The sequence below is a fragment of the Motacilla alba genome, chromosome 14 (assembly GCF_015832195.1).
Source record: "Motacilla alba alba isolate MOTALB_02 chromosome 14, Motacilla_alba_V1.0_pri, whole genome shotgun sequence".
In the NCBI taxonomy this organism is placed as follows: domain Eukaryota; kingdom Metazoa; phylum Chordata; class Aves; order Passeriformes; family Motacillidae; genus Motacilla; species Motacilla alba.
In genome coordinates this window covers 15,531,639-15,555,588 of record NC_052029.1, presented here as the reverse complement: position 1 = coordinate 15,555,588, position 23,950 = coordinate 15,531,639, and the positions used below count along the sequence as shown (strand labels likewise).

Below are 23,950 nucleotides of genomic sequence, written 5' to 3'. Positions count from 1 at the left end.
CCCCCCGCCGCCGCCATCTCCAAGAGCCAGGAGTACCTGGCCGAGGGGGCCGGGGAGAGCCCCCCCGCGCCGCCCAAGGAGAGCCGCCCGCCGCGGCACGGCCACCCCGTGAAGCGCGCCAGCGTGCCCCCGGTGCCCGGCAAGCCCCGGCAGCCCTTCCCGGCCTCCGCCGGGCAGCTGACGCCGCCGCAGACCCCCGGCAAGGCACGACCCTCGTCCCCACAAGGCCCGGCGGCCCCTCACGCCACCGCCAAGGTGAAGCCCACCCCGCAGCTGCTGCCGCCCGGCGAGCGCCCGGCATCGCCCCGCTCCCTGCCGCAGTCGCCCACGCACCGCGGCTTCGCCTACGTGCTGCCGCAGCCCGCCGAGGGCGAGGCGGCGCCGCCGGGGGGTGCCCGTCCTGCCCGTCTCGGTGCCCGTGCTGTGCCTGCCGCCGGCGGGCGAGGGCGAGGAGGAGCCGGGCAGGCCGAAGAAGCGGGCGCACAGCCTGAACCGCTACGCCGCCTCGGACAGCGAGCAGGAGCGGGACGAGCTGCTGGTGCCGGACGCGGGGCCCTACGCCACCGTCCAGCGCCGCGTGGGCCGCAGCCACTCGGTGCGGGCACCCGCCGGCGGCGACAAGAACGTCAACCGCAGCCAGTCCTTCGCCGTCCGCCCCAAGAAGAAGGGACCCCCCCGCCCCCCCTCCCAAGCGCTCCAGCTCTGCCATCTCCAGCGCCGGCATGGCCGAGGACTTCCCCAAGGAGGGTGAGGGCGAGGCGGCCGTGGGAGCCCCGGGCGCCGAGGGCGAGGGCCGCCGGGAGCAGCGGCGGGCGAGCGACCTGGGCGGCAGCGTGGACACGGGCAGCGCCGGCAGCGTGCGCAGCATCGCGGCCATGCTGGAGATGTCCTCCATCGGCGGCGGGGCCCGCGCTCTGGCGCTGCAGAAGCCGCACGTGGCGGCGGGGCCGGGACCGGCGCCGGCCAAGGCTCCCGAGGGCTATTACCTGCAGCCCGGGCCGCCCCCGGGCAGCCCCGACCGCGCCCCGCGTGGCCACCGTGCTGGCCACCGTCAAGCACAAGGAGGCCATCGGGCTGGACGGGGAGGTGGTGAACCGGCGCCGGACCATCAGCGGCCCCGTCACCGGGCTGGTGGCAGCCGCCCGCCGAGAGCGCGCCGACAGCGTGCGGTCGGAGGCGGCCGCCGACGGCCCCGGCGAGCGGCTGCGGGTGGAACGCGGCGGCTCCCCCGACGGCATCCCCTTCGCCGAGGACGGCACCCTCACCATCAAGCAGCGGCCGCGGCCCCTGGGGCCGGCCCGCGGGGAGACGGGCGAGGGGCTGTCCCCGGCCCACCGCCACGGCGACCTGGCCAAGGTGGAGGCCAGCGCCACGCTCAAGCGGCGGATCCGGGCCCGGCAGAGCCAGCAGGACGGCGTCCGCTTCGTGCTCACCGAGTCCGACACCGTCAAGCGCCGGCCCAAAGCCAAGGACAAGGAGCCGGCGCTGGAGCCGGCCACGCTCGCCGTGTACCAGAACGGCACCGGCACCGTGAAGCGGCGGCCGGCCTCGGAGCTGAGCGGGGCTGAGCCGCCGCCCACCCCGCCGCCCGCCGCCCCGCCCCGACGGCCCCGAGTTCGCCCCGCCGCCCGCCGAGCCCAAGAAGCCCTTCAAGCCGCCGGTGTCCCCCAAGCCTGTGCTGACGCAGCCGCCTCAAAAGATGCCCGGGCCGCCGATGCCCGTCCCCAAAAAGGTGCCCGTCCCAAGCCCCGGCAGCCCAGGTAGGTGCCCCGCCAGCCCCCCGGGACGGGCGCTCCGCCGGGCGGACGCCGGGGGTCCCAGCCGGCCCCGCCGCCCTCCTGCCCCTCTCCCTTCTCTCCGCAGAGGTGAAGCGGGTCCATGGCACGCCGCCCCCGGTGTCCCCCAAGCCCACGCCGCCCCCCACGGCGCCCAAGCCCCCCAAGCCTCACGCCGCCATCCAGTCGGTGAGCGCCAGCTCCACGCCGGCCCCGTCGCCAGCCCGGCAGCTGAGCCCCGCGGCCAAGCCCTCCAGCACCCCGCCCTCGCTCTGCTCCAGCCCCGCCAAGCCCCTGTCGCCCGGCGCGCAGCCCCAGCAGGTGCCGGTGAAGCCGCCCCGCTCCAGCATCGCCAGCCCGTCCGTCGACAGCGCCGGGCCCGAGCTGGCGCAGCAGAAGCTGGAGGAGACGAGCGCGTCCCTGGCCGCCGCGCTGCAGGCGGTGGAGGAGAAGATCAAGCAGGAGGACAGTCAGGCGGCAGAGTAAGGGGCTGCAGGGGTGGGTGGTGGGCTCCCGGGAGGGTGTGAGGCCGCTCGGTGCCGCCGAGCACAGCAGGCCGTAAGGACCGTGCACGGGGGTCAGGCTGTGACACCACGGCGGGAGTGGGGCGGTGCTGGGGGACACTGGTGGAGCACCAGAGGACCCTGGCTGGAACGGCCCTGGGGAGGTGACACTGAAGGACATCTTGCTGGAGCAGCATGGGCAGGGGGACCTAGGCATGTGGGTGCCCTGGGGCCTGTCCTGGAGAGGGGACACTGGGGACTTGGAGCTGGAACACTGTGCCACGGCACTGGGGACACAGTGCCGGGCACCGCAGCGCCCAGGGGCAGGAGGGCCGTGCCATGGGGCCCAGGGGCTGTGCCGTGTCCCCGTCCCTGCTTACCCTGACCTGCTGTGCCGTGTCCCCGTCCCTGCTCACCCTGACCCGTCTCTGTCACTCCCCAGCTCGGCCGTGGAGTCGAAGAGCACCGTGAGCATCCTGGACGACATCGGCAGCATGTTCGACGACCTGGCAGACCAGCTGGATGCCATGCTGGAGTGAGGGGCGCCAGGGCCCCGAGAACCTCAGGGCTTACGTGGGCACAAGGGCACAACGATCCACGACCCCCCGGCCCCGCCGCCCTCCCCCCGTCCCCTTTGTACAGCCGTCCCCTCCCGGACATCGCGTCCCTCGGGGTTTGCACAAAGAAGAAGATACCTCAGGATTGTGCTCACGGACTCGGCGCCGGCTCCGGCAGGACTCCCTTTTGCAGAAGCAAAAAAAACAAAAAACAAAACAAAAAACCACAGAAGTAAAACCCAACAGAAGAAACAAAGCAACACGCTCCGGACCGAACCGCGGCCGGGGCTCCGGGGGGCTCCCGACTGACCCTGCCAGCCGCGGGTCACCGCGCGTCACCGCGGGTCACCGCCACCCGAATGTAGCACAAGCCCTGCCCGGCGCGGTGGCTCCGCCAGCCGCGTGTCACCGATGGCGTTTGCTGGTGGCGGGGCCGGGCGGGCAAATGCACTTGGGTTTCTTTGCTCCGTTTTTAATTTTGATTTTTAAACTTTGTTTTCTTTCTCGGTCGGCGTTGGCGGGGGCGGGCAAGGCTGGCGGTGGCCCTGGGGGCAGCGGGACGTGCCCCTGCCCGGCTCCTCCCTGCCTGGGGACAGGACGGTGATAAGCTATAAAAAAAAGTATTAATTTATTGGAGGGGAAAAAAAAATAAAAAAAAAGATATAAAGCAGATTTCCCCCAACCCCAAAATAATAAAAAAAAAGAAATAAACTTTAACAAATATATATTTAAAAGATTTAAAAATATTAGCAATTATATATAAAGCAGTTTAAAAGAAATCAAGAGAAAACTGGATTTTAGCTTGAGAAAAACTATTAGATTATACTAAGCTGTGTGTCTTGTGGCAAACTCATTTAAGAGTAGCACAATATTTACCTTTTCTCTGGGTGGAAGGTACGTGCGAGCGGTTCTGGTCGGGTTTTCCGTTGGGATTCAGTGTCGCGTCTTTCTTTTCCCACCGTTACGAACTCAAAGGATGTGCCTTGTTTTATGGAGGTTTTTGTTAATCCTTACGCCGGAGGTGTTTCATTTCTTTTGGAGTGTCTTCAGGGTTTGGTTTGGTTTCTTTCCGTTGCTTTCGTCGTGGGTCTCTGTCTGGGTGCGTGTGGGTGTGCGTGGGTGTGCACGCGGGGTGCGTGTGCCCGCCTGTAAATTCCTGTACAAACTGGAGGTGGAGTCTGGTTCAGTCGCTTGAGTCCTGATGAATGCATTTTTTGCTTGTGGTTTCCAAACAAAAGTGTTGCTGTTCCTTTCTTTCTCTCGAGACGTGGAGTGGTCTCTCCCTCCTTCCCTCTCCCTCCCTGCCCTGTCTCCCCCGTCTCTCCCGTTGTGGTCGCTGATCCAGATGTGTTTGGCACAACTTTGAAATTTCTTTTGAAAAAAAAAAAACAAAAAACCGACAAAACACACAAAAAAAAAGACTTTAAAATAATTTAAAAAAATAAATAAATCACCCGCCTGAAAATATCTGTTGAAAAGAAAAAAAAATATGTATCTAAAAAAAAAAATCCATAAAGTTCTACATGATGGATATATACATATATATATTTTTTATGATTAAGTTATGGACTCTGTATCGTATCCCATCTGTCCAGCTCTGCATCTTGGTGCTGCTCCCTGCTCTTCTGTGCTTAGATTTCACCTCTACTCGTCTTTATTCTTCCTATTCTGAATTGTAGATGGCTCGTGGTGCTGTGAAGACGTTTGCTCCTATACCAAGTCTGGCAACAAATATTTAAACAAAAATAAAAAAAATAAAACCCCTGCCGGGCTGCCACCACTGTTTGTGTCCCCAAGCCCTCCCGAGTCCTCGTGGTGTGCCGGGTGTTTGTGCTGCAGTCTGAGGGCACCCCTGGGTGCCTCTGTGGGTGCTGGGGCCTGGCTGGGACCTGTCCCCCGTGCAGTGTAGGGCCCAGGCACTTCAATTTTCACCCCACGGGGGCTGCCTGCAATAACTCACACCGGGCAGCAACAACTCTTTCTGCTTTTATTGTCAATGAACAAATAATCAAATCTATATTACAATCTTAAAAACAGTAGAAAATGTGAGTAAAAATGCAACGGAGGCTTTTTGTCTTTAATGTGGAGACCGTTATTACAGGGTGGTGAACGATGGGCTCGTGGAACTTGATTTGAGAACTAGCTGTGGCATAAAAATCGTACCTGGCTACTCAAGGAAACACCTCTTCCCAGACGATCGGCCCGGCGCCTTGGCAGTAAAATTAAATACTAGAGACAGAAAGGGGTCGGGTGCCCACCCCGGGTACAGCCTAAAGCTCAGTCCCGCCACAGACAGGGGGGGCAGCCTGTCCCCACCAGGACACACGCATCTGTCCCGTCCTGGAGCAGGCCGAGGGCTGCACTCGCCTGGCCCCGAGCCCCGAGGCAGCCAGTGTCACCCCAGCCCCAGCCCGGGGGTGTCCCCAGCTGGGGGGACACAGGCAGAGGAGGGCACTGGAACAGCCTCCTCTCTTCCACTCATCTGGGGCAATCTGAGGGAACACCTGGAGCGTCCGTGGGGCAGAGCCGCCGGCCGAGGGGCAGCAGCAGCAGGCAGTGGTCGGTGCAGGAGGAGCTGCAGCAGTCGTTTCAGTGGTGTGGTCACCCACAGGCCGATGGAGGGGAGAGTTTTTGGTCTTTCAGTGTGCAGGACTCGTGTGACGCTCTCGTTAGCACGTCCAGACCTGCGGACAGACGATGGCACCGCAGGCAGTGACTCCTGAGCAGCCCTGTGGGCTTCCCCTCATCCCCACAGAGCTTCCCTCTGCACTGCAGCATCCACAGCACTGGCAGGAAGGAAACCTCCCGCCCGTGGAGAACCATCCCCTTGTTTCAAAGAATCCCAGAATCATCAAGGTTGGAAATGACCTCCAAGATGATCAGATCCAACCTGAGACTGATCCCTACCCTGTCACCCCGCCCAGAGCACTGAGTGCCACGTCCAGTCATTTCCTGGACACCACCAGGGATGAGGACTCCACCACCTCCCTGCACAGCCCCTTCCTCGGCAATCCTTTCCATCAAGAAATTCTTCCTGATGTCCAACCTGAACCACCCCTGGCCCGGCTTGAGGTTATGTCCTCTTGTCTGCTCACTTGCTCCCTGGGAGCAGAGCTGAACCCTCAGCTGGCTCCAGCCTCCTGTCACTGACTCCTGACTCCATCAATGCCCTCAGTCCAGCCCTGGACGAGCCCAGCCATGCAGGAGAAGCCCGAGCAGACCCACCTTGACAGTGCTGTCCACGGCGCCGGAGAAGAGGCGGCCTCGGGACACGGCCAGGGCGGTGACACTGCCCTGGTGGCGCAGCAGGGTCTGGGTGCAGATCATGTTGTCCATGCTCCACACCTGCGGGGGGACACGGGGAGCGTGAGCCGAGCACAGCCCGGAGCACCGGCAGGGACGGGAGGGGACGCTGCACGTCACGGGTGACACGGGTGACACGCGGAGGTCCCGGGGTTCCCCCCGCCCGTCCCTCGGGGCTCCTGGGCCGTCCCAGGCTGAGTCCAGCCACCAGCCCCACACGCACCCTGAGCGAGCGGTCGTAGGACGCGCTGAAGACTTTGGTTTGATCGGGCGTGGAGATGACGGCGAGGGCGTAGACTGTCCCCACGTGCCCGGTCAGCGTGCGGACCTGCTCCTTGGTCTCGATGTCCCACACCTGTGGGGACAGCTGGCCTTGGGTATCACACTGTGCTGAGGCCACCCAGCTCCCCGCTGAGAGCTGCTCCTGCCTCCATGCACAGTGCCAGGGGGGTGCTGAGCCCCAGGGGACAGGCAGAGCCAGGTGCTGTGCCCTGGGGACAGCCAGAAGCCAGGTGCTGTGCCTGAGGGACAGGCAGAGCCAGGTGCTGTGCCCCAGGGGACAGGCAGAGCCAGGTGCTGTGCGCCAGGGGAAGGGCAGAGCCAGGTGCTGTGCCCCAGGGACAGCCAGAACCAGGTGCTGTGCCCCAGGGACAGCCAGAGCCAGGTGCTGTGCCCCAGGGGACAGCCAGAGCCAGGTGCTGTGCCCCGGGGACAGGCAGAGCCAGGTGCTGTGCCTGAGGGACATCCAGGGCCAGGTGCTGTGCCCGAGGGGACAGGCAGAGCCAGGTGCTGTGCCCCAGGGACAGGCAGAGCCAGGTGCTGTGCCCAAGGCGACAGCCAGAGCCAGGTGCTGTGCCCTGGGGGAAGGGCAGAGCCAGGTGCTGTGCCCAAGGGACAGCCAGAGCCAGGTGCTGTGCCCCAGGGACAGGCAGAGCCAGGTGCTGTGCCTGAGGGGACAGCCAGAGCCAGGTGTCCATCCCCACGCCCCCATGCCCACCCCCAGGCCAGCAGCCCCTGCCATACGTGGATGAGGTTCTCGTAGGTGCCACACACGATGTGGTGGTTGGTGACGGCGATGGAGTACACGCTGCCTCCCGACGTCTGCAGCACGTGCACACACTCCAGGTTCCGGATGTCCCAGATCTGAGGGGGATGGAGCAGAGGTAGGATGAGACCATTCTCCACAGGGGAGATCCCTTGCAGCCATTCTGCCATGCACACAGTCAGCCTGGATCCCCGTGTGCCCAGATCACACCTTTAGGGACAAACCCATCCAGCTGGGAATGTGCAGCACTGAAGAGCAAATCCCTGTTATCTTATTTAGCTGCCCAGCCTTAAATACCCAGGCTGGAAAGGTTGTGTGGAGACTTCACACCCTTTGTGTGTGACTGCACACATGTGCACACACAGCCCAGTCCTTGAGAGCACTAAAACCCAACGCAGAAAAATTAACAGAGATTCATTAACACTGAGAAGGGCAACTTCCAATTTTCCTCTGTCCCCCAGACAGTTCACCCCTGAGAGGTGACCTATTCATCAGAACTGAGCCAGCACAGAGGAGGGAGGCCACTGGGAACCCTCACACGGATTTATGGCGGCTCTGCAGCCAGCCAGTGACCTTCCCCCGTTATCAGCAGCAGTGTCAGTGCAGATAAGGCTGCAGCAGCCTCGCGGTGCCGTGGCCGAGGCCCCACTTTGTCCCAGTTTGTCCCTCCCCAGCAGCTCCCGAGGCCCAGCCTGGGGAGATGGCATCAGCACAGGAAAACCCCACGTGTCAGCAGTGCTCTCACGTCCCAGCAGCTGCCCCTGGTGCTGCTGCCCCAGTGCAGAGCAGAGAGAGGAACAGGAGAGGGGCTCAGGGTGTCACCAGTGCTCAGTCCCACCTTGATGGTCTGGTAAGATCCACTGTACAGATAGTTCTGGGAAGCCACCAGTGCTCGAACCCAGTGGTTGAGACCTGTCAGCTCCTTCTTCAGCTTGAGCTCAGTACCCACAATATCCCACACCTGTGGAAAGCAGGGACACACACAGGGGGAGGAAGCTCAGTGGCGCTGGGCAGGACACAGCAGTGCTCACTCCCTGCCCACCCTGCCCGAGGCCCTCACAGCTCTTGTGGGGATCCTGGTGCCAGCTCTCCTGCCTGATGGGAACTGCCTGATCCCACTGGCTTGCTGATCAAACCCAGAAACTGCTGAGGAAGCACATTCCCTGAGGGAGCCAGCCTGGAGCCTGCGTTATTGCTGGCAGAGACCCTTCCCTAGCAGAGCCACGGGCTGCAAAGCCCGAACCACAGCTGCAGCAAGGAACTGCCCTGCACTTCCACAAAGCTCCCCTCCCAGCCCTGGCACAAGGGACTGGCAGATCTCACCCCCCACTCTGAGCCTGCCCGGCTCATTGGCAGCAAGTGGCCAGGGATGACAAACCCAAAAGGCCCCAAATTCTCCTCGTGCTCTGTGGCTGCTCCAGCCTCGAGCCCTCTCCAGAGCTGAACCACTCCAGGCCCCAGATAAAGAAAAGAGCACAGTCCTCTTACAGATGGACGGGCCCATAAGCTGCCTCAGCAGGAGCTGGAAGCAGAACCACAGGAATCTAGCCAAGGCTTTAAAGGGCAGCCTGAAAAGCTGTTCCCGATTTCTGCATGTTTTAGGTAGGGAATGCAGACTCAAGATCCTTTGGAGGTGGTTTCAAAACAGACAGTCTGAATCTCCAGCCAGCTCTGGAGCCCAGACACAATTCCCAATGGTCTGGGCAGGTCTGTTGGGGGCCTGAGGACACACGTGCTCAGGAACTGCCAGGATACTGCAGCTGCAGCCTCGGGTTTGCAGAGCTGGAAGAAATACAGTGCTTTTGCAGCCAGAGAACAGCTTCCCCCTGAGCACAGAGCATGGGCTAAACCTCTGCAGTGCTGGCTGCTCCGTGGCTCAGGAGACCTTAGCAACAAGGTCACCTACAGGTCAAAATGCCACTTCCTTCCTCTTTGGACACTTCTGCCTGAGAGTTTGTGCCCCTGGTCCCCAAGCAGCCCCAGAGGAGCCCTGGAGCTGCACCTTGATGGCTTTGAGGGAGCCACTGAAGAGCATGTTGTGTGAGGAGACCAAAGTGCAAACAGGATTGTCGTGCGCTCGGATCGTGTTCACCTTCTGCAGGTTCTGAATATCCCAGACCTGCAAACAACAACCATGGAATGCTTTAGCTGGGAAAAGCCCTCCGAGATCAAGTCCAGCACTGTCAAGCCCACCAAAGCAGAGCCCGTGAGGGGCTGGGCAGGCCACCCTGCCCCGGCCCAGAGCAGCAGCCCTCTGCTCCCAGGCAGGAGCTGGCAGTGGGAAATGCAGCCTGTAGGAAAGGCCCAAGCCCAGCCAGGGGTGGATCCAGCACAGGAGGGTCATCAGTCCCCCCACCCTGGCACAGGAGGGGCAGTGCCTGCTGCTGTGGGTGCCCCGTACTCACGATGATGGTGCAGTCAGCAGAGCCACTGTACAGCTTGTTCCTGCAATGACACAAAGGGGGGTCACCAAGGGACAGTGCCATGGCCGGGTGTCACCAGCTCCTCCCCAGGCACTGGGGGACAGGGGCTGTGCCATGGCAGGGTGTCACCAGCTCCTCCCCAGGCACTGGGGCACAGGAGCTGCAGCGCCACAGCCTCTCCGGGCCAAGGCTGTGCACACCCACCCAGAGCAAGCCCAGCTCCTGTGGGAGGCCAGGCTGGACTGGCCCTTGGAGCAGGGAGCCAAGCTGGTGACCAGGGGAGGAAACCAGGACACGGGGGAGGCCAGACAGACACACTCTTTGTCCATTTTTCCAGAGCAAAGAGGCAAGATGCACCTCCCATGCGTAATCTGGCACATGCAGGACAGAGGATGGGAATCGTGAGGGCATGCTCAGGGGCCCCAGGGCTGTCCCCACTCTCCCCAGGGACAGGTGACCCTCCTCACTCACCCCTGGATGCAGAGAGCCAGCACAATTCCATCGTGACCCTCCAGGGTCTTTTGGCACTTGTATGTGGTACAGGTATCCCACACCTAACAGAAAACACAAGGCAGAGGCTGGAGCCGGGGCAGGATGTCAGCACCCAGAGGAGGAAACAGGCTGGCTGCCACCTGGGCACTGCCTGCCACCTGGGCACTGCCTGGCAGCCCTGGGCATTGCCTGGCAGCCCTGGGCACTGCCTGTCACCTGGGCACTGCCTGGCAGCCCTGGGCACTGCCTGTCACCTGGGCACTGCCTGGCAGCCCTGGGCACTGCCTGTCACCTGGGCACTGCCTGGCAGCCCTGGGCACTGCCTGCCACCTGAGCACTGCCTGTCACCTGGGCACTGCCTGCCACCTGAGCATTGCCTGGCAGCCCTGGGCACTGCCTGTCACCTGAGCATTGCCTGGCAGCCCTGGGCACTGCCTGGCAGCCCTGGGCACTGCATGGCAGCCCTGGGTACTGCCTGTCACCTGGGCACTGCCTGGCAGCCCTGGGCACTGCATGGCAGCCCTGGGCACTGCCTGTCACCTGGGCACTGCCTGGCAGCCCTGGGCACTGCCTGGCAGCCCTGGGCATTGCCTGTCACCTGGGCACTGCCTGTCACCTGGGCACTGCCTGGCAGCCCTGGGCATTGCCTGTCACCTGGGCACTGCCTGTCACCTGGGCACTGCCTGGCAGCCCTGGGTACTGCCTGTCACCTGGGCACTGCCTGTCACCTGGGCACTGCCTGGCAGCCCTGGGCACTGCCTGTCACCTGGGCACTGCCTGTCACCTGGGCACTGCCTGGCAGCCCTGGGCCTGCAGGCTTGGCTAGCAGAGGGAAAGGGCTGCAGAGGGTCAGGCTGAAGCTAACGAGACACAGGCCAGGAGCTGCTCCAGCTCTGCTCCCTCAGCCCAGGCCAACACCACGCTCTGAGGCAAAGCAGCAGCTCTCAGGCTCCTGCTGTAGCAGTTCCCAGCCCACGCCAGGGCTCCAGTGGCCCAGCACAGCTTCCTATGCCACTGCAGAGGCTTTTCCCTGAGCACACAGGGCTCTCTCAAGAGGAACTGGCAATGTGGTGCCCAGAGCAGAGCAGGGGAGAAATCTGCTTTCCTTCCCTCATGTACAGCAATATCCATTTCCTTCCACGTGGCTCTACAACCAAGGAAACTAAAGCAAAGCTCTGCTCCTGGCAGGGTCAGCTGTGGCAGCCCCTGGGGGTGCCCAGCCTGGCCAGCAGCCACCAGCAGCCACCAGCAGCCAGGTGACACTGGGAAGGGCTGCTGAGGCTGCACCGGGGAGTGCTGTCAGTCTGAGTTACTGAAAACAGGACAAAGGAAAACAAACACGCCGTAAAATAGGGAAGGACACATTGGATCAGGGACAAATGTTTTGTTCAAAGATGACTTTTTATAACAAAAGGAACATAAAATCAGAAGCTGAAATAGTCCTGAATACCCCAAATGCCACATAAAGCAAAACCAGCAGCTGCAGGAATGAGATTCTAATCGGGGCCTTGCAAAGATCTCTGTTTGTCTCTCATTTTCACTAGTACATAATGTTTCCTTGCAGAGAATTTTGTCCAACTATAATCACCAAGAATCATTTGATTCTTTGGAAGAAACTTGAGGAAGCAACATCCACCCACCCCACAAATGAACTCAGCTTCTGTTCCACGAGCAAATGCAGAAGGTGCACGGAAGAGGGAAGCTCTTACCTTGATGGTTTTGTCTGAGGAGCCACTGAAGAGCAAGTCTCCTATGGAGTACACACACAAACACCACACGGGGCCCTGGTGGCCCACAAAGGTCCCCTTGCACTTGAAGATCTGCTGAGGGTCATAGGCTGCAGAAAGGAGAGCCAGGTGAGGGAGGGAGGGCAGTGCTGCTGCTGTGCCCAGCCGTGGCAGCAGCCAGGAGGGCTCCCCACAGCCAGCCCCAGGCAGTAATGGGGATACTCACATCCAAGGATGCCCATGTTGAGCCGAGCATTGATGTGGGAGAGCTCATCCTGAAAAACACAACAAGCTGTGTGAGCTGTGGAGCCACCCAGGCCAGCCTGCCCTGGACATGGCTTTAGGACTGTCCCCTCCACTGCTACAACCCCTCTTGTCTTCTTGACTCCCACAGGGACCTTCCTCATCCTCTGAGCAGAGGTCTCTGCTCTACTCTGTGACTGCCACATCCCTTGGTCGCCTTCCTCCAGAGACCACAGGGCTCTGCCAGCACCTCAGACCTGCACTAAACTCTTCAGTATTCAGAGAGGCCCAGAAATACCTCTCAGAAAACACTGTCCTCACTCTGCAATTCACCAGACTGCTCGGATCTGCTGATCTCCCTGCTTTCTGCAGGCAGGGAGGAGGGGACAATGTCCCTCTAAAAGGCCCAGGCTTTGGAGCAGAAGGCTGTCCCCAAAGCCTCCCCCCACTGCAGGAGAAGCCCAGGTAGGGTGAGCTGGGTAACTCCAGCCCAGGGCCCATCCTCACGTTCAGCATGGAGGCGTCCCTGCGGAATTCCATCAGGTCCTCGCTCAACTTGCTCTGGTTCTCGTCCAGCACGTCTGTGAGAGAGGGACAGGCCCACAGTCACTGCAGAGCCACTGCTGGCATCGCAGGGAACAGGCAGAGGGCACCCACTGCCCCCCAGCCTCGGAACACACTGCTGCATCAGCAGGAGAGCAACCCCGTAATGCACCACCCAAGAGCCGCCCTGTCCCTACGGCTCTGACCACAGAGCACACTCACCAAACTTCAGCTCCAGGTTCTTCTCCAGCTGGTCGATTTTCTCAGAGAGCTTGCCCAGCATGGAGCGCAGGAAGGCGATCTCCTGGTCCTTCTGGGCCATGGCCACCTGCATCTCGTGGAAGCGATCGTCCGTCTGCTGCAGGAACTCCTTCAGACCCTCGAACTTGCACGTCTCCAGGTGGGTCTCGTAGGTGTCCTGGTTTCCTATGAATGCACACCTGGAGGGAAGGCAGGTGCTGGCTGGAGCAGGGCTCTCCTGGAGATTCCTTGCTCAGCTGTCTCCTCAGGGGAGCTCCAAGGCCTGTGTGGGTCCCCAGCTGTCCTGCTCTCCCTGCCAACAGCAGGGATTCTGTGGTTCATGATCCTTCAAAGGGTGGACTTGATCACCTTGGATGTCCTTTCCAATTTTAATGATTCTATGATCCTGCTGGGAGAGGCAACTGCAGGACAAGAGAGGCCAGGCAGCTGCCATTCTTCCAGCCAGGGCACTGGCCCCAGACTGGACTGTCTGCCTGGGAAGCTGCAAGGAAAAGCAGATCTTGGGCAGGAGACAGAGGGTGGTGTCTGTTTGTTGTGTTCACCAGGAGCCATCAAAACCAGTGGAAAAAACTGCAGCTGACCTCAGCAGATGCTGCCTTGGGCCTGCAGCACGGCACAGAGTCAGGGCTGCTCTGCCAGGACCTGCCTTGCTCTGCCTCTGCCAAGACACGGCTTAGGATCATGGAATCATGGAACTGCTGAGGCTGGAAAAGGCTCTAAGACCATCAGGTCCACTCGTTCCCCCAAGGCCACCACTAACCCACGTCCCCAAGTGCCACATCTACATGGCATTGAATTCCCTCGGGGATGGGGACTCCATCACTGCCCTGTGCCAGTGATGGGAGAACTTTCTGTGAACCCTCTTCCTGCAACACTAAACCCAAGCAGGGGCTGCCCTGGGACTCGGGTGACAGGGGAACCCTGAGGTGGATCAGCACTTCCCTTGCCTGGGACAAGGCCTGGTTGGCAAGACCAGCCATGGTGCTCAAATTACTCTTGTCCTCATCCCTGTCTCTTCATGCTCTGACTCTCCTCCAGCTCTTCTGCCCGAGTACTCACCCTCCTCACCCTCCTCCTCACCGTGACCTGCCTGTTCCCACCCAGAGGCTCCGGGGCTGCCTCCTGCAACCCCCGTAACCCCCAGCTCAGCCTCAGGCCAATGCACAGCACCGGGGAGAGCTGCTCAGAGCCTCGGGGCCACCCCCAGGCTGCAGCAGCCAAAAAGCAGCTCAGTAATGAGCTCAGGGCAGCTCCCCGCCCAAAAGCACCATCTCCTTACCCGTATTTGGAGTGGGGACACTTGATGTGCTCACACTCCTTCAGGTGAGCCTCCAGGTTCATTTTGAGGAGGGGAGGGCAGCTGGGGTTGTTGGGGCAGCGCACGGGCCTGTAGTCACAGCTGCTCTCATGGTCCCTGTGCACGGAGAGAAGCAAAGGCAGGAAAATCAGCAACGAGCAAAAGTTATTGGGAACAACGCAGACCGTCAGGAGAGGAGCAAACCAGCCCTGGGAGGCTGTCAGATGATCCAAAGCCTCCTGCTCTGAGACTGCAATTTCAATTTTAGATTCTCATTTGGCCAGAAAATTGAGAGTAATAATAGGCCACATTTTCACAGGGCACATCTACTTCTGCAGCTGATGGGCTGAGCCTTCAGGCAGCCATCAACAACAGGCAATGGACAGGGAAAACGGGGATGGAGAGGGAGATAGATTTCAAATTCATAGGATATAACGAAGATAATTCCTCTTACAAAAAGAATCCCAGGTTCTCTACTTGACCACGGCCGTGGAGTTTCATCCCAGATGTGAGGTGGCTGCTCTCACAATGCACCCCTGTCCCAGTGCTGGCACTCAGGGAGCAGAAACAGCGTGCTCCCCCTGACACCAGCCCTGAACTGTCCCCTGAAGCCACCCTGCCCATCACCCTGGCACAGCCAAACAGAGCAGGAGCCGCACGGCCCCGGAGCCACGGGGCAGCTCGGGCAGGCCAGGGCCCTTTCCCTGGAGACACTGCAGGCTGGAATGAGCACTCACTTCCTGGCACTCAGCTTGATGGTGAAGGGGCAGCCGCGGGGGTCCACCTCGAAGGCGGTGGGCTTGCTGCTGGCGGCGGGCCGGCAGCCGTACTTGCAGTGGATGAACAGCTCCCCGATCTGCTCGGCCACCGCGATGTTGTTCACCACCACCGTCAGCTTGGCGTTGTCCACGGGGCACTTCTCTGCCAGGGAGGGAAGGATGGCACGGTCAGTGAGGGCGAGACAGGGCACCACCATCTGCCAGTGCCCCCACGTGGAAATTGTGGTTTTGTGCCTTCCCCGGTCGGCTCAGCCAAGCGCCAGGTGAGCGGCCACGGAAAGAGCCAGGAATATTCACCCAAGGTCTGCCAGCCATCACCTTTGGTTTGTCTTGGGGTGTGGAAAAGTCACAGTTTATGTTAATCCAGAATGATTTGAGGGAGCTGCCAGTGAAAGAAGCCTGCACTGATTCAGACTGCCGTGTGCTGGCTGAAGGGTGAGTGTTCACAGGCAGTGAGCACAAGTCACCAGATGCCCCAGCCATAACCTGCTCCTCACCCAGGCCTGGGCTCAGCTCCTGCTGCCAGCAACCACTGAAACCCAGAATCTTTAGGTTGGAAAACACCTCCAAGATCATCGAATCCAAACCTTGGAACGATCATCACCTCATCAGCTGAGCTCTGCCACATCCAGCTGTTTCTGGAACACTCCAGACATGGGGATTGCAATTGCAAAGCCTTTTGCCACAGATCTGTGGGCTGGGGTTGATACAGCAGAGCACAGTGAGGGGATTAACATGCAAAGCAGAGGGACCTCTTGCATGTGGAGCACAAGAATCTTAAGGCAGAAAGAGCTGCTGCTTTGCAGGACTCCCCAGGGAGCCTCCTCAGGGCTCGCTGTTCTGGTAATGCCAACGCCTTGGCTCCGTGCTGAACAACAGCTTGCCAAGAGGGGCACAGGCTCGTGCCAAAAAAAGTCTTTTTTTTGCAGCCAGAGTCCAACCCAAGCGGGAGCTGGTTAGCCCAGGCCAGCAGCCAGGGGCTTGGGCTCTCCCAGGGTTCTGCAAGAGCTGGGTGAGCTAAAGCAGCTCAGTGGGGCTCAGTCAGGGGCCAGAGACCTGGCACTGAGGGGATGGGGGAGGAGGGGATGGTGCCAATTGTGGCCCCTGCTTCTTTATCCAGGCAGCCACGGAAAGCTTTCAGTTTGAAATCAGTGGGTCAACTCTGGGCGAGACAAGCATTATCCTGGGATTATCCACTGCATTTTCCAGGATCTGAGAACATCCTGTGCCCAGCCCTCTCTGCAGTGCCCATGCTCCAGAGTGTACCATTGGCCCCCAGCCCCAGCCCCTCACTGCTGCAGTGCCACGCCTGACTGACAGCTTGTTTTAAGCCCTTCGGACATTTTTCTGCAGGTTTCTCTTTAGGTGAAAGCAAATCAACCAGGAAATAAGAGTGTTCTGGCTGCATCACACAAGAGCAGCTCTGTACTCACCAGATGTTAAGGCACATCTCCTGCAAAACGTGTGCTGTGGAGACAGAGAGGAACAGCAGCGTCAGCGTAAAACGAGAGCGGGCAAATGATTCCCTGTGGCTACCCATGGGAAAGGTGGGAGACACCACAGCCTGTGCCTCTGGAGCCCCAGCAGCTGTTCTGCCTGTTTTGGCTCAGCACCACAGGGCAAACCCCAGCTGCGTGCTCGGGCAGCTCAGGGTGAGGCACAGGTCCTGAACACACAGTTTGGAGCTTTGACCTTCTCCCCGTTCATGGTCGTGGTGCAAGCCAAAGCCAGGGGCATGTCCTGCCACACTCTGATATTCATGGCATCACAGAATCCTGGAACGGTTTGGGTTGGAAGGGATCTTAGAGACCATCAAGTTCCAATCCCCTGCCACGGGCAGGGACACCTTCCACCAGACCAGGGCTCAGAGCTCCATCCAGCCTGCTCTTGAACACATCCAAGTCTTTCCTACCCTCCACATCTGCATAGGGTTTCTCTGCTACACCACTGTAGCCCATGTCATCCCTCTCACTGCCCTGAGAAGCCCTCGGGGGAAGGGGAAGCCTGGCCTCTCCCTGTCCTTGCCCCGTGAGCCCACCACATCCATCTCTCTGGAGCCCTCTCAAGGCAGCAGAAGCTGCCCTGCCCTGCTGCCAGGCAGGTGGAACAGCTGCTTTGTAAGCCCATTAAATGCTCTGTAAATTGGAGCTCTTTAAACAGCTCCCCTCTCTGTTCTGACAGTTTACCTTGACAAAGCAGCAAGCACAGTCTAACACGCTAATGAACACAAAGGCTGCAGCACCTCACTGCCCCCGATCCTGCCCCGTGCATTCCCTGGAGCCTCCTCAGCCACGCTCCCTGGCCACAGAGCCAGCTCTTGGCAGGGCTGGGAGTCCCCCTCTGGAGCTGCTATCTGCTGCCCTGCTCCCATGGCCTTTTCCTGCCCGGCACAGCTGCACCGAGCTCCCTCCAGAGCTGCCAGAGCAGGACTGCAGATGGAGGCAGGCTGCTTCCTGCAGTGGGCTTCTTTCCACATTAACCAGTAAATCTCAGTGTCTCTGTGCAGAGCTGCTAACTGGAATGGTGCGGCCAAACTGCAGCAGCTTCCAGCACTTTTGGGGAATAGCACCCTCACTGCAATAAACAATCCTGAGCTCTGCTGCTGTTGCTACAGCCCCATCCTGGTGATCAGATCACGTCAGAAGCATTAGAGCCATCTCAAAGCCATCTTTCTTCACAAGGAGCACAGGAATAATATACAGCTTCTATTAAATCCCAGTAAAATGGAATCCAGAAGAATATTCATAACGCCTCGTGCCTTTCATTTGAGGATCTCAATTCCCTTTGCAAGCATTAACTAAATGAAGCTTCAAGCCATTCTTGTTTTATAAGCAACACTTCCTTCACAACTGAAGCGCAGCCATTCCTGGGGTGCCCAGGAGCTCCTGCAGAGCCCTTCAGGAGGAGTTTTCGACTTCATGGAAGCCACAGCAAGGAGACTGAACGTGGCCAGGATGGGGTGGCTGGCAGTACAGCTCTCGGGGGAAAAGCCATCCCACTTTAAGCAAGCCCCGGTTTTGCTTGACAGTCCCCAGGGAGAGACAGAGGGGACAGTCCAGGCTTGACTGTGGCTCACACAGGATATTTGGGAGAGCCGTGCCTTACCCCACAGGTTGTGATGACGGGATCCTTAAACACACTGCAGCACAGCTGGCAGCACAGCTTCACGGACGGCTGCTCTGCGAACACCAGGGGCTCCTGCAGGGCACACACAGGGACACACACAGCCTGGGTTAGTCCAAACCAAGAGCCTGCAGCTCTGCAGAAGGAGTAACACAATCCCACCATGCTGAGCCTCGGGGAGCCTGGGGCGCACTGAGGGTTTCATCGCCTCAATGTAAAATTCTGTCTGGATCTGCTGAGTTCCAGTAGGGAAAGAATGAACTTGGGAATGGCTGGAGACCCTCAGCTCATCACAAACTGGGGGCCACCAGCACCTGGCAGGATCAGCAGCTGACAGCAAACTGCACAGACCAACTCCTCTGCCAGTGATTCAGTCACCAGAACTGCATGAGCTGCACTGGCTGGGACTTTCTCCTCGCTTGGCCTAAGCACAGAGTTGTCAAAACTGTACTAAGCCTGAGCTTAAGGGCAATTTTAAAGCAGCCTGCACTCTTGTGTTTTTGAAGCATTCTGAAGGAAGGGCTCCTTCACTCCTCAGGAAGCAGAAACAACATTGTTTCTGCTGCAATGAGCCCATCTCTCCAGTTTTGTTTACCAACTAGGACAGCCAGCACAGGGCTCCAAGCACGTCCTTCCAGAGCACCATGGCTCTCCGTGCTCACATTTCAGAGCATTTCCAGTCAATCTCTGCAGTTCCCTCTGTCTTTTCATCCTGTGCTGCTCTCAGAAATGCAAACACAGCCCCCTGGGTTCCCAAATATGAAACAAACTCTTACCCTAGATCACTGGCAGAACGCTGCCTGACCGTTTATTCATCCAGTTTGGGGTTGGTTACTGGGTCACAAGCTAAGCTCAGTTTAAAAGTATCCTCCCCCAGCATGCAGACGATTCCTTGCACCCTCCTGGGGCTTACAATCAAGTCTGTGGGGTGCCACACAGCCCTGAATGGGGACGGGGCTCCAAATCTATGGGGAATTGTATTTGCTGCCTGGGGCCAGGCCACCAGCCTGAGCTTGCAACCCGCCCTGCTCTGCAGCAGGGCCAGGGAATCAAGCAGGACCTTGCACAGACTTACATTTTTTCTGGGAAGCAGAAAAGCCTCACCATTGTCCTCGCTTTCCAGGCAGGGAAATGGTACACGAGGAAGCAAAGTCAGTGGTGGAAACAAAGTTAAAAGCAGGACTCTGAGCCAGGCACCGAACAAAATCCGCCCCTGAGAGCTCTGTGTACTCACAACGCTCCACTAAGTTACTCTTTTGACACTGAGCTGCCTAATCCTGCTCCTTCAGACAATCCCAAATACCTACTGGCTCCTCCTCTTCCTCATGGAGTGAGAACGTGGAGCGCAAGGACATGTTGGACTCGGAGTGCAAGGAGCGGACGGAGATAGCGGAGTCGGAGCGGCGCGGGGTGCTGATGGGAGGCTGCGGACACAGAGCAGCTCTGGTCAGTGCAAATCATTCCCAAACTCCAGGCAGAGCCTTCAACTTCAGCTGTCCCCCTCCACAACACTCAGCTGCTCCACTGTCAGCTGCACTGAGCGGCCCTGCTGCTGTGTGCCCTTCCCTGCACCGTGCCCAGAGACAGCAATCACTCGGGTTGAACTCCCTAAGCCAGGCTGACGTGGAAATTCCCAGCACATCACCTTCTCCAAGGTGCATTCCCTGCACACTTACCGTGCACGCCCGCAAAGCAACGGTCTGGAAGAACTAATCCTTCATGGAAAGCTCCGTAAATCTCCCCCAGAGACTGCTCCAGCTCCTGCAATGCCTCTAATCTCTGCAGCAGCACTTGTTGTTGCACTCGCTATCTAACTTCTGCCAAATTTCTTTGCGTAAGTGTGGAGACTTCCTTCTATTGAATTCTGTGTGAGCCCAGCTCTGCCGCTTCCTGCTCGGGAGGGGAGAGCGCGGCGGACACCGCGCACCAATCCAGAGAGCTCCTCTGCCCCGGCGGCCCTGGCATTGGCTTTGAGGGAGTGCTGCTGCTGGAATATTAACCAGCAGCACGGCCCCGAGGGTGGAATGGCAACCACCAGCACGTAGCCAAGGTGCCACTCGGTGTCAGAACGCCACTGGAGGCTGCAGACCGTGGGGAGCCTGGATTTGAGGATCCAGTGCAGCTGGGAGCGCAGCCACGGAGGAGCTCTGGGAGAGATGCTGCTGGTGGACTGCAAAAGGTGCAGAGAGGAGGAATAAAGGGCTTCAGAGAGCAGAAAGCATGCCTGGACAAAGAAATGGAAGAATGAAGCCAGAAGCTTCAGCCACTTCAGACGAGGCACGATGGATGAGCATCTGCACGTGTCACACTCTCCAAGGCTTGGCTGCAGCCTCCGTCAGTCCCCAGCCCTGAGGAGCGGTGGCTGGAAGGAGCTCTGGAGATCCCTGGCTGCCCACTGGAAAAGGGGCTGTCCCTGGCCCAGGCCAGGCCCGGCACTGCCCAGGGAACAGGGAAAGCTGCACGGAGCAGACTCTGCTGAGCTCCTGTCCCGCACCTCGTGGGAAAAACGCTTTTCCTCGCGCTCCACGTGAGCCTCGGCAGCTGCACTCTGTGTGCCTGCCCTGCGTGAAAGTGGGTGACATCAGAGCCAGGGCCAGACAAAGGCAGTGCAGGGGGGCACAGGGGCCAGCAGGAAATTCAGCAATGAAAGCTGCAAGATGAGGTTCAGAGGCTGCTGCCCTCCCCAGAGACAAAGCATGCTGCAGTCCCAGGGCAGCTTGGCTGGGCTGCAGGAGAGCAGCAGAGCAGGATCCTGCTGCTTCCTCACCCTGCTCTGCTGCCTCCCTTTTATGATCCTGGGCTCCGAGGAACTCAGAAATGCTGCATCTGCTTAGAAGCCAAAGCATAAATGTCTTTCCCTTAAAGACAGCATATTTATTGACTAAATACATCAACCTTAAGGAGGAATGGTTATAATGAGGTAAATCCATTTTATGTGTATACATTAATTTTATTATTTTCCCTCCACTAGTAGCAGAAATCATTAAAATAACCAGAATGACTGTGCACAGTTCCCACTCTGGAGGTGACGGGGGGTGAGGGCAGCAAAGGCAGGCTCTGCAGGGAGGCAGGGTGGTCACCAGCACACCCAGAGAGGATCACCAACAGAGAAAGGGACTGCAGCATCCCAGGAGGCAGGGGTGTGAGACACAGAAGGTTTGTGTAGGACTCTGGGCTCAGCTCCCTGTGTCCTAGTTTGGATAATGCTGGTGTTAACTGCACAGCAGAGAAGGGGATGGGCTGAGAAGGATCCCTCACTGTGCTGTGGGGACAACAGAGAACGGCAGAGGGTGTGCTGGCAGTTCCAGACCCTCTGGGTATCTGCAGCCTTGGTTTTGCCAAGCAAACAAGGACAAAACTCAAGAGACCTCATTTCTGCACTAAACATCAGGCACACCTTCAAAGAGCCCAAGGAGGGAGCACTCAAACATCTGATGGAAGATGGAGAGTTTTCACCTCTGGCTCAGAGGGGAAGCTCCCTGTAAACAACAGACCTTGGACAGGCAGGCAGCCTCCATCCATGGCATCAATGTTCCAATATTCAGCTGCAATTTCCACCACCTCAGTGACAGCAGCAGCCTCCAGGTGAAGGCTCCAGCACAGCCCTGCTTCCAGCTCCACGCAGGCACAGCAAGGTGGGAACCTGTGGCACTGTGCGCAGGCAGGATGACAGCAGCCACTGTGTGCAGGATGACAGCAGCCACTGTGTGCAGGATGACAGCAGCCACTCAGCAATCCCTGCCCTGCACACAGAGCACGCTGCTCTGCTTCTGTTTCATTAACAGCAGCTTCACAAGGAAAGGAAAAGGGGCGGTGGAGGTCACAGGAGGGCTGTGACTCCTCTCCAGCTGTCTCTCTGATGGCTGAGAAGCCCTTGGCAGCTTCTGGAGGAGGGAAAACTCAGTGATGAGGAAGGGAAATCCCAGATTATTTCTTGACAAAGCAAATGAAGCTTCCTAAGAGGGTTAGTGAGTCTGCCTGGAGCAGCAGGCAGAGCAGCACCGAGGCAGTTCTGGTTTGTCAGCACCTCACGCTGCTTCCTGAACCACTCATTAATCCTCTCACTATTTTTGCTAAAGAATATTTAACACTCCAGGGAAAGTGGGCTGAGACTGGCCAAGAGGATTGAAGCTGGCTCCCAGCAGAGATCTCCCCCATTCTTGGCTGCACACCCCAGTTCATGCCACTAGGGCTTTCAAAGGAGTTTCTTTATCAGACCTGGCTAAATGAAATGTTCACAGCATCCCCTCCTCTGGAAAAATCCTCCCCTCTGCCCTGTGAGAGCTGCCCAGCTTGTGAAAAGGGCACTGTGGGCCCGGCCCCCAGCCCACAGGCTCTGTGCTGACAGCCAGGGGGGGCCTGAGCACTGGCCCAGCTCGTGGGGTCAGTGCTGGGCTGGAGAGCTGCACTTGCCAAGGACACCAGGCACATTTTCAAAGGCCCTGTTAGAAAAAAGACCAACCACAAACAAAACCCCCATGGACTCACATAAAACACAGTGAGATCTCTGAGCAACAGAAGGAACTTCATAGGATGCTGACAATAAAATTCTTTGCAATCTGGTGTCAAATTTATTTTAAGAAGTGCTGCAGCTCCACACTGTTGCTGACCCCAGTGTCTAACTCCAGCAGCAATGATCCATTTGTGCCTGGCTTGGAAATTGGGTCTTGTAACCTGACTAAGTCTACAAATACTTAATTTGAAGTTTGTCACTAACATGTTTAGATCTGAACAGAGTTTGTGATTGTGAGATGTGGCTGGAGCAGCAGGGACAAGAGAAGGTCCAGCCTCAGAGCTGGCCATCCTTTCATCAAGGTTTGCTTTGCTGTTCTTTATTTAATTGATTTAGCTAATTTATTTCTCTCCAAGCAGCTAACCCTGAAGACTGTTGAATCACTAAATTCCCCAAAAAGAACTTACTCAGAAGTGAGTGATAAAACTGGATTCAAAACTGGGAACTGCTTTGCCACCAAGATACTGGGAGCCATGGGAATGGTTTGTGTGGGAAGCCCAGCACAGCCCGCAGTGTCCAACACCCCAATCTGCAGGTTTCAAACCCTCTCCCTGTGGTCAGAGGCCCCATCTGGAGGTGGGAATAGGAATGGATTCTATGGCCATAACTGCAGAGCCAGCTGGGATCCATCCAACATGGAGAGTGCCTGGCCCCAGTCAGAGCCCAGACATCCTGGCAGGGCTGCTTCCTCCCGAGCTCCCTGCTCTCCCTGGAGCCAGGTACTCCCTCACAAGGAGGCTCTGGGATTTGCAGTTCCCGGCTTTGGAACCACATAACAATCTCAAGCAGTGTGAAAAGCAGCAGCAGCAGCAGCAGCTCCAGCCTAGAGCCCCAGGTGAGAATGAGCAGCTTCCCCACGGCACCAGCAGTGCTGAGGCTGCTCCTGCCCCTGGGGCACACGTTACACAGAGAATGATGAGGGAGGGAGGAGTCCAGAGGAGCTCCAGACACCTCTCACTTCCCTTCTGATCTGCTAGGCCAGTCAGGAGGGTCCTGACCACACCTACCATGCCATCATCCTCGTCCCGTGGGGAGTAGGTGAGGGTGCTGGAGGAGGACGGGGTCCGACGGTGCTGCTTGAAAGTATTGGTCCCGTCAGCTTTACAGGGAATTAAAAGAGAAAAACAAACATTTAGGCTCCTCAGAAACATTGCCAAGCTGTGGGACAGCCTCTGCAGCTCTAAGTGCTCCTTAGGAAAAGACTGGGGATTCTGCAGTGCTGGTTCATGACTGGACGTATCAGCCCAGGCAGAACAACCCTGATCTCTGAGAGCTTGCCCAGAAAAGAGCACAGGTAACACCCTGTCAGATCCACAGCTTAAAAATACTATCAAAAGGAAACTTTACACTCCCACGTATCTCAGTC

The 23,950-nt window shown here is 58.6% G+C and overlaps 2 protein-coding genes across 6 annotated transcripts in view; one reads left to right on the top strand and one right to left on the bottom strand.

Moving 5' to 3' along the window:
• CASKIN1 (CASK interacting protein 1) overlaps positions 1–2,955 on the top strand; it is a 29,517-nt gene extending 26,562 nt beyond the window's left edge. The window contains 7 exon segments of the mRNA XM_038151120.1: positions 1–387; positions 389–670; positions 672–1,025; positions 1,027–1,596; positions 1,598–1,760; positions 1,864–2,257; positions 2,721–2,955. Of these exon segments, the coding sequence (XP_038007048.1) occupies positions 1–387; positions 389–670; positions 672–1,025; positions 1,027–1,596; positions 1,598–1,760; positions 1,864–2,257; positions 2,721–2,817 (2,247 nt within the window). The 3' untranslated portion in view covers positions 2,818–2,955.
• A 1,850-nt stretch (positions 2,956–4,805) lies between these two features.
• The window catches only part of TRAF7 (TNF receptor associated factor 7), a 29,980-nt gene continuing 10,835 nt past the window's right edge, over positions 4,806–23,950 (bottom strand). For 4 of the 5 annotated variants that reach the window (XM_038151137.1, XM_038151138.1, XM_038151139.1 and 1 more), the window contains exons 4-21: positions 23,592–23,683; positions 19,379–19,495; positions 18,054–18,146; positions 16,382–16,415; positions 14,907–15,090; positions 14,152–14,286; positions 12,834–13,051; positions 12,576–12,649; positions 12,052–12,100; positions 11,808–11,935; positions 10,078–10,160; positions 9,589–9,628; positions 9,186–9,302; positions 8,022–8,144; positions 7,162–7,281; positions 6,362–6,493; positions 6,061–6,180; positions 4,806–5,519 (exon numbers count right to left, since the gene is read on the bottom strand). In XM_038151137.1, coding sequence (XP_038007065.1) covers positions 5,505–5,519; positions 6,061–6,180; positions 6,362–6,493; positions 7,162–7,281; positions 8,022–8,144; positions 9,186–9,302; positions 9,589–9,628; positions 10,078–10,160; positions 11,808–11,935; positions 12,052–12,100; positions 12,576–12,649; positions 12,834–13,051; positions 14,152–14,286; positions 14,907–15,090; positions 16,382–16,415; positions 18,054–18,146; positions 19,379–19,495; positions 23,592–23,683 — 1,874 coding nt within the window. In that variant the 3' untranslated portion in view covers positions 4,806–5,504. Of the gene's footprint in view, positions 5,520–6,060; positions 6,181–6,361; positions 6,494–7,161; positions 7,282–8,021; positions 8,145–9,185; positions 9,303–9,588; positions 9,629–10,077; positions 10,161–11,807; positions 11,936–12,051; positions 12,101–12,575; positions 12,650–12,833; positions 13,052–14,151; positions 14,287–14,906; positions 15,091–16,381; positions 16,416–18,053; positions 18,147–19,378; positions 19,496–19,747; positions 21,956–23,591; positions 23,684–23,950 lie in introns of those variants that run through there. The other variant, XM_038151141.1, reaches the window with a different exon arrangement.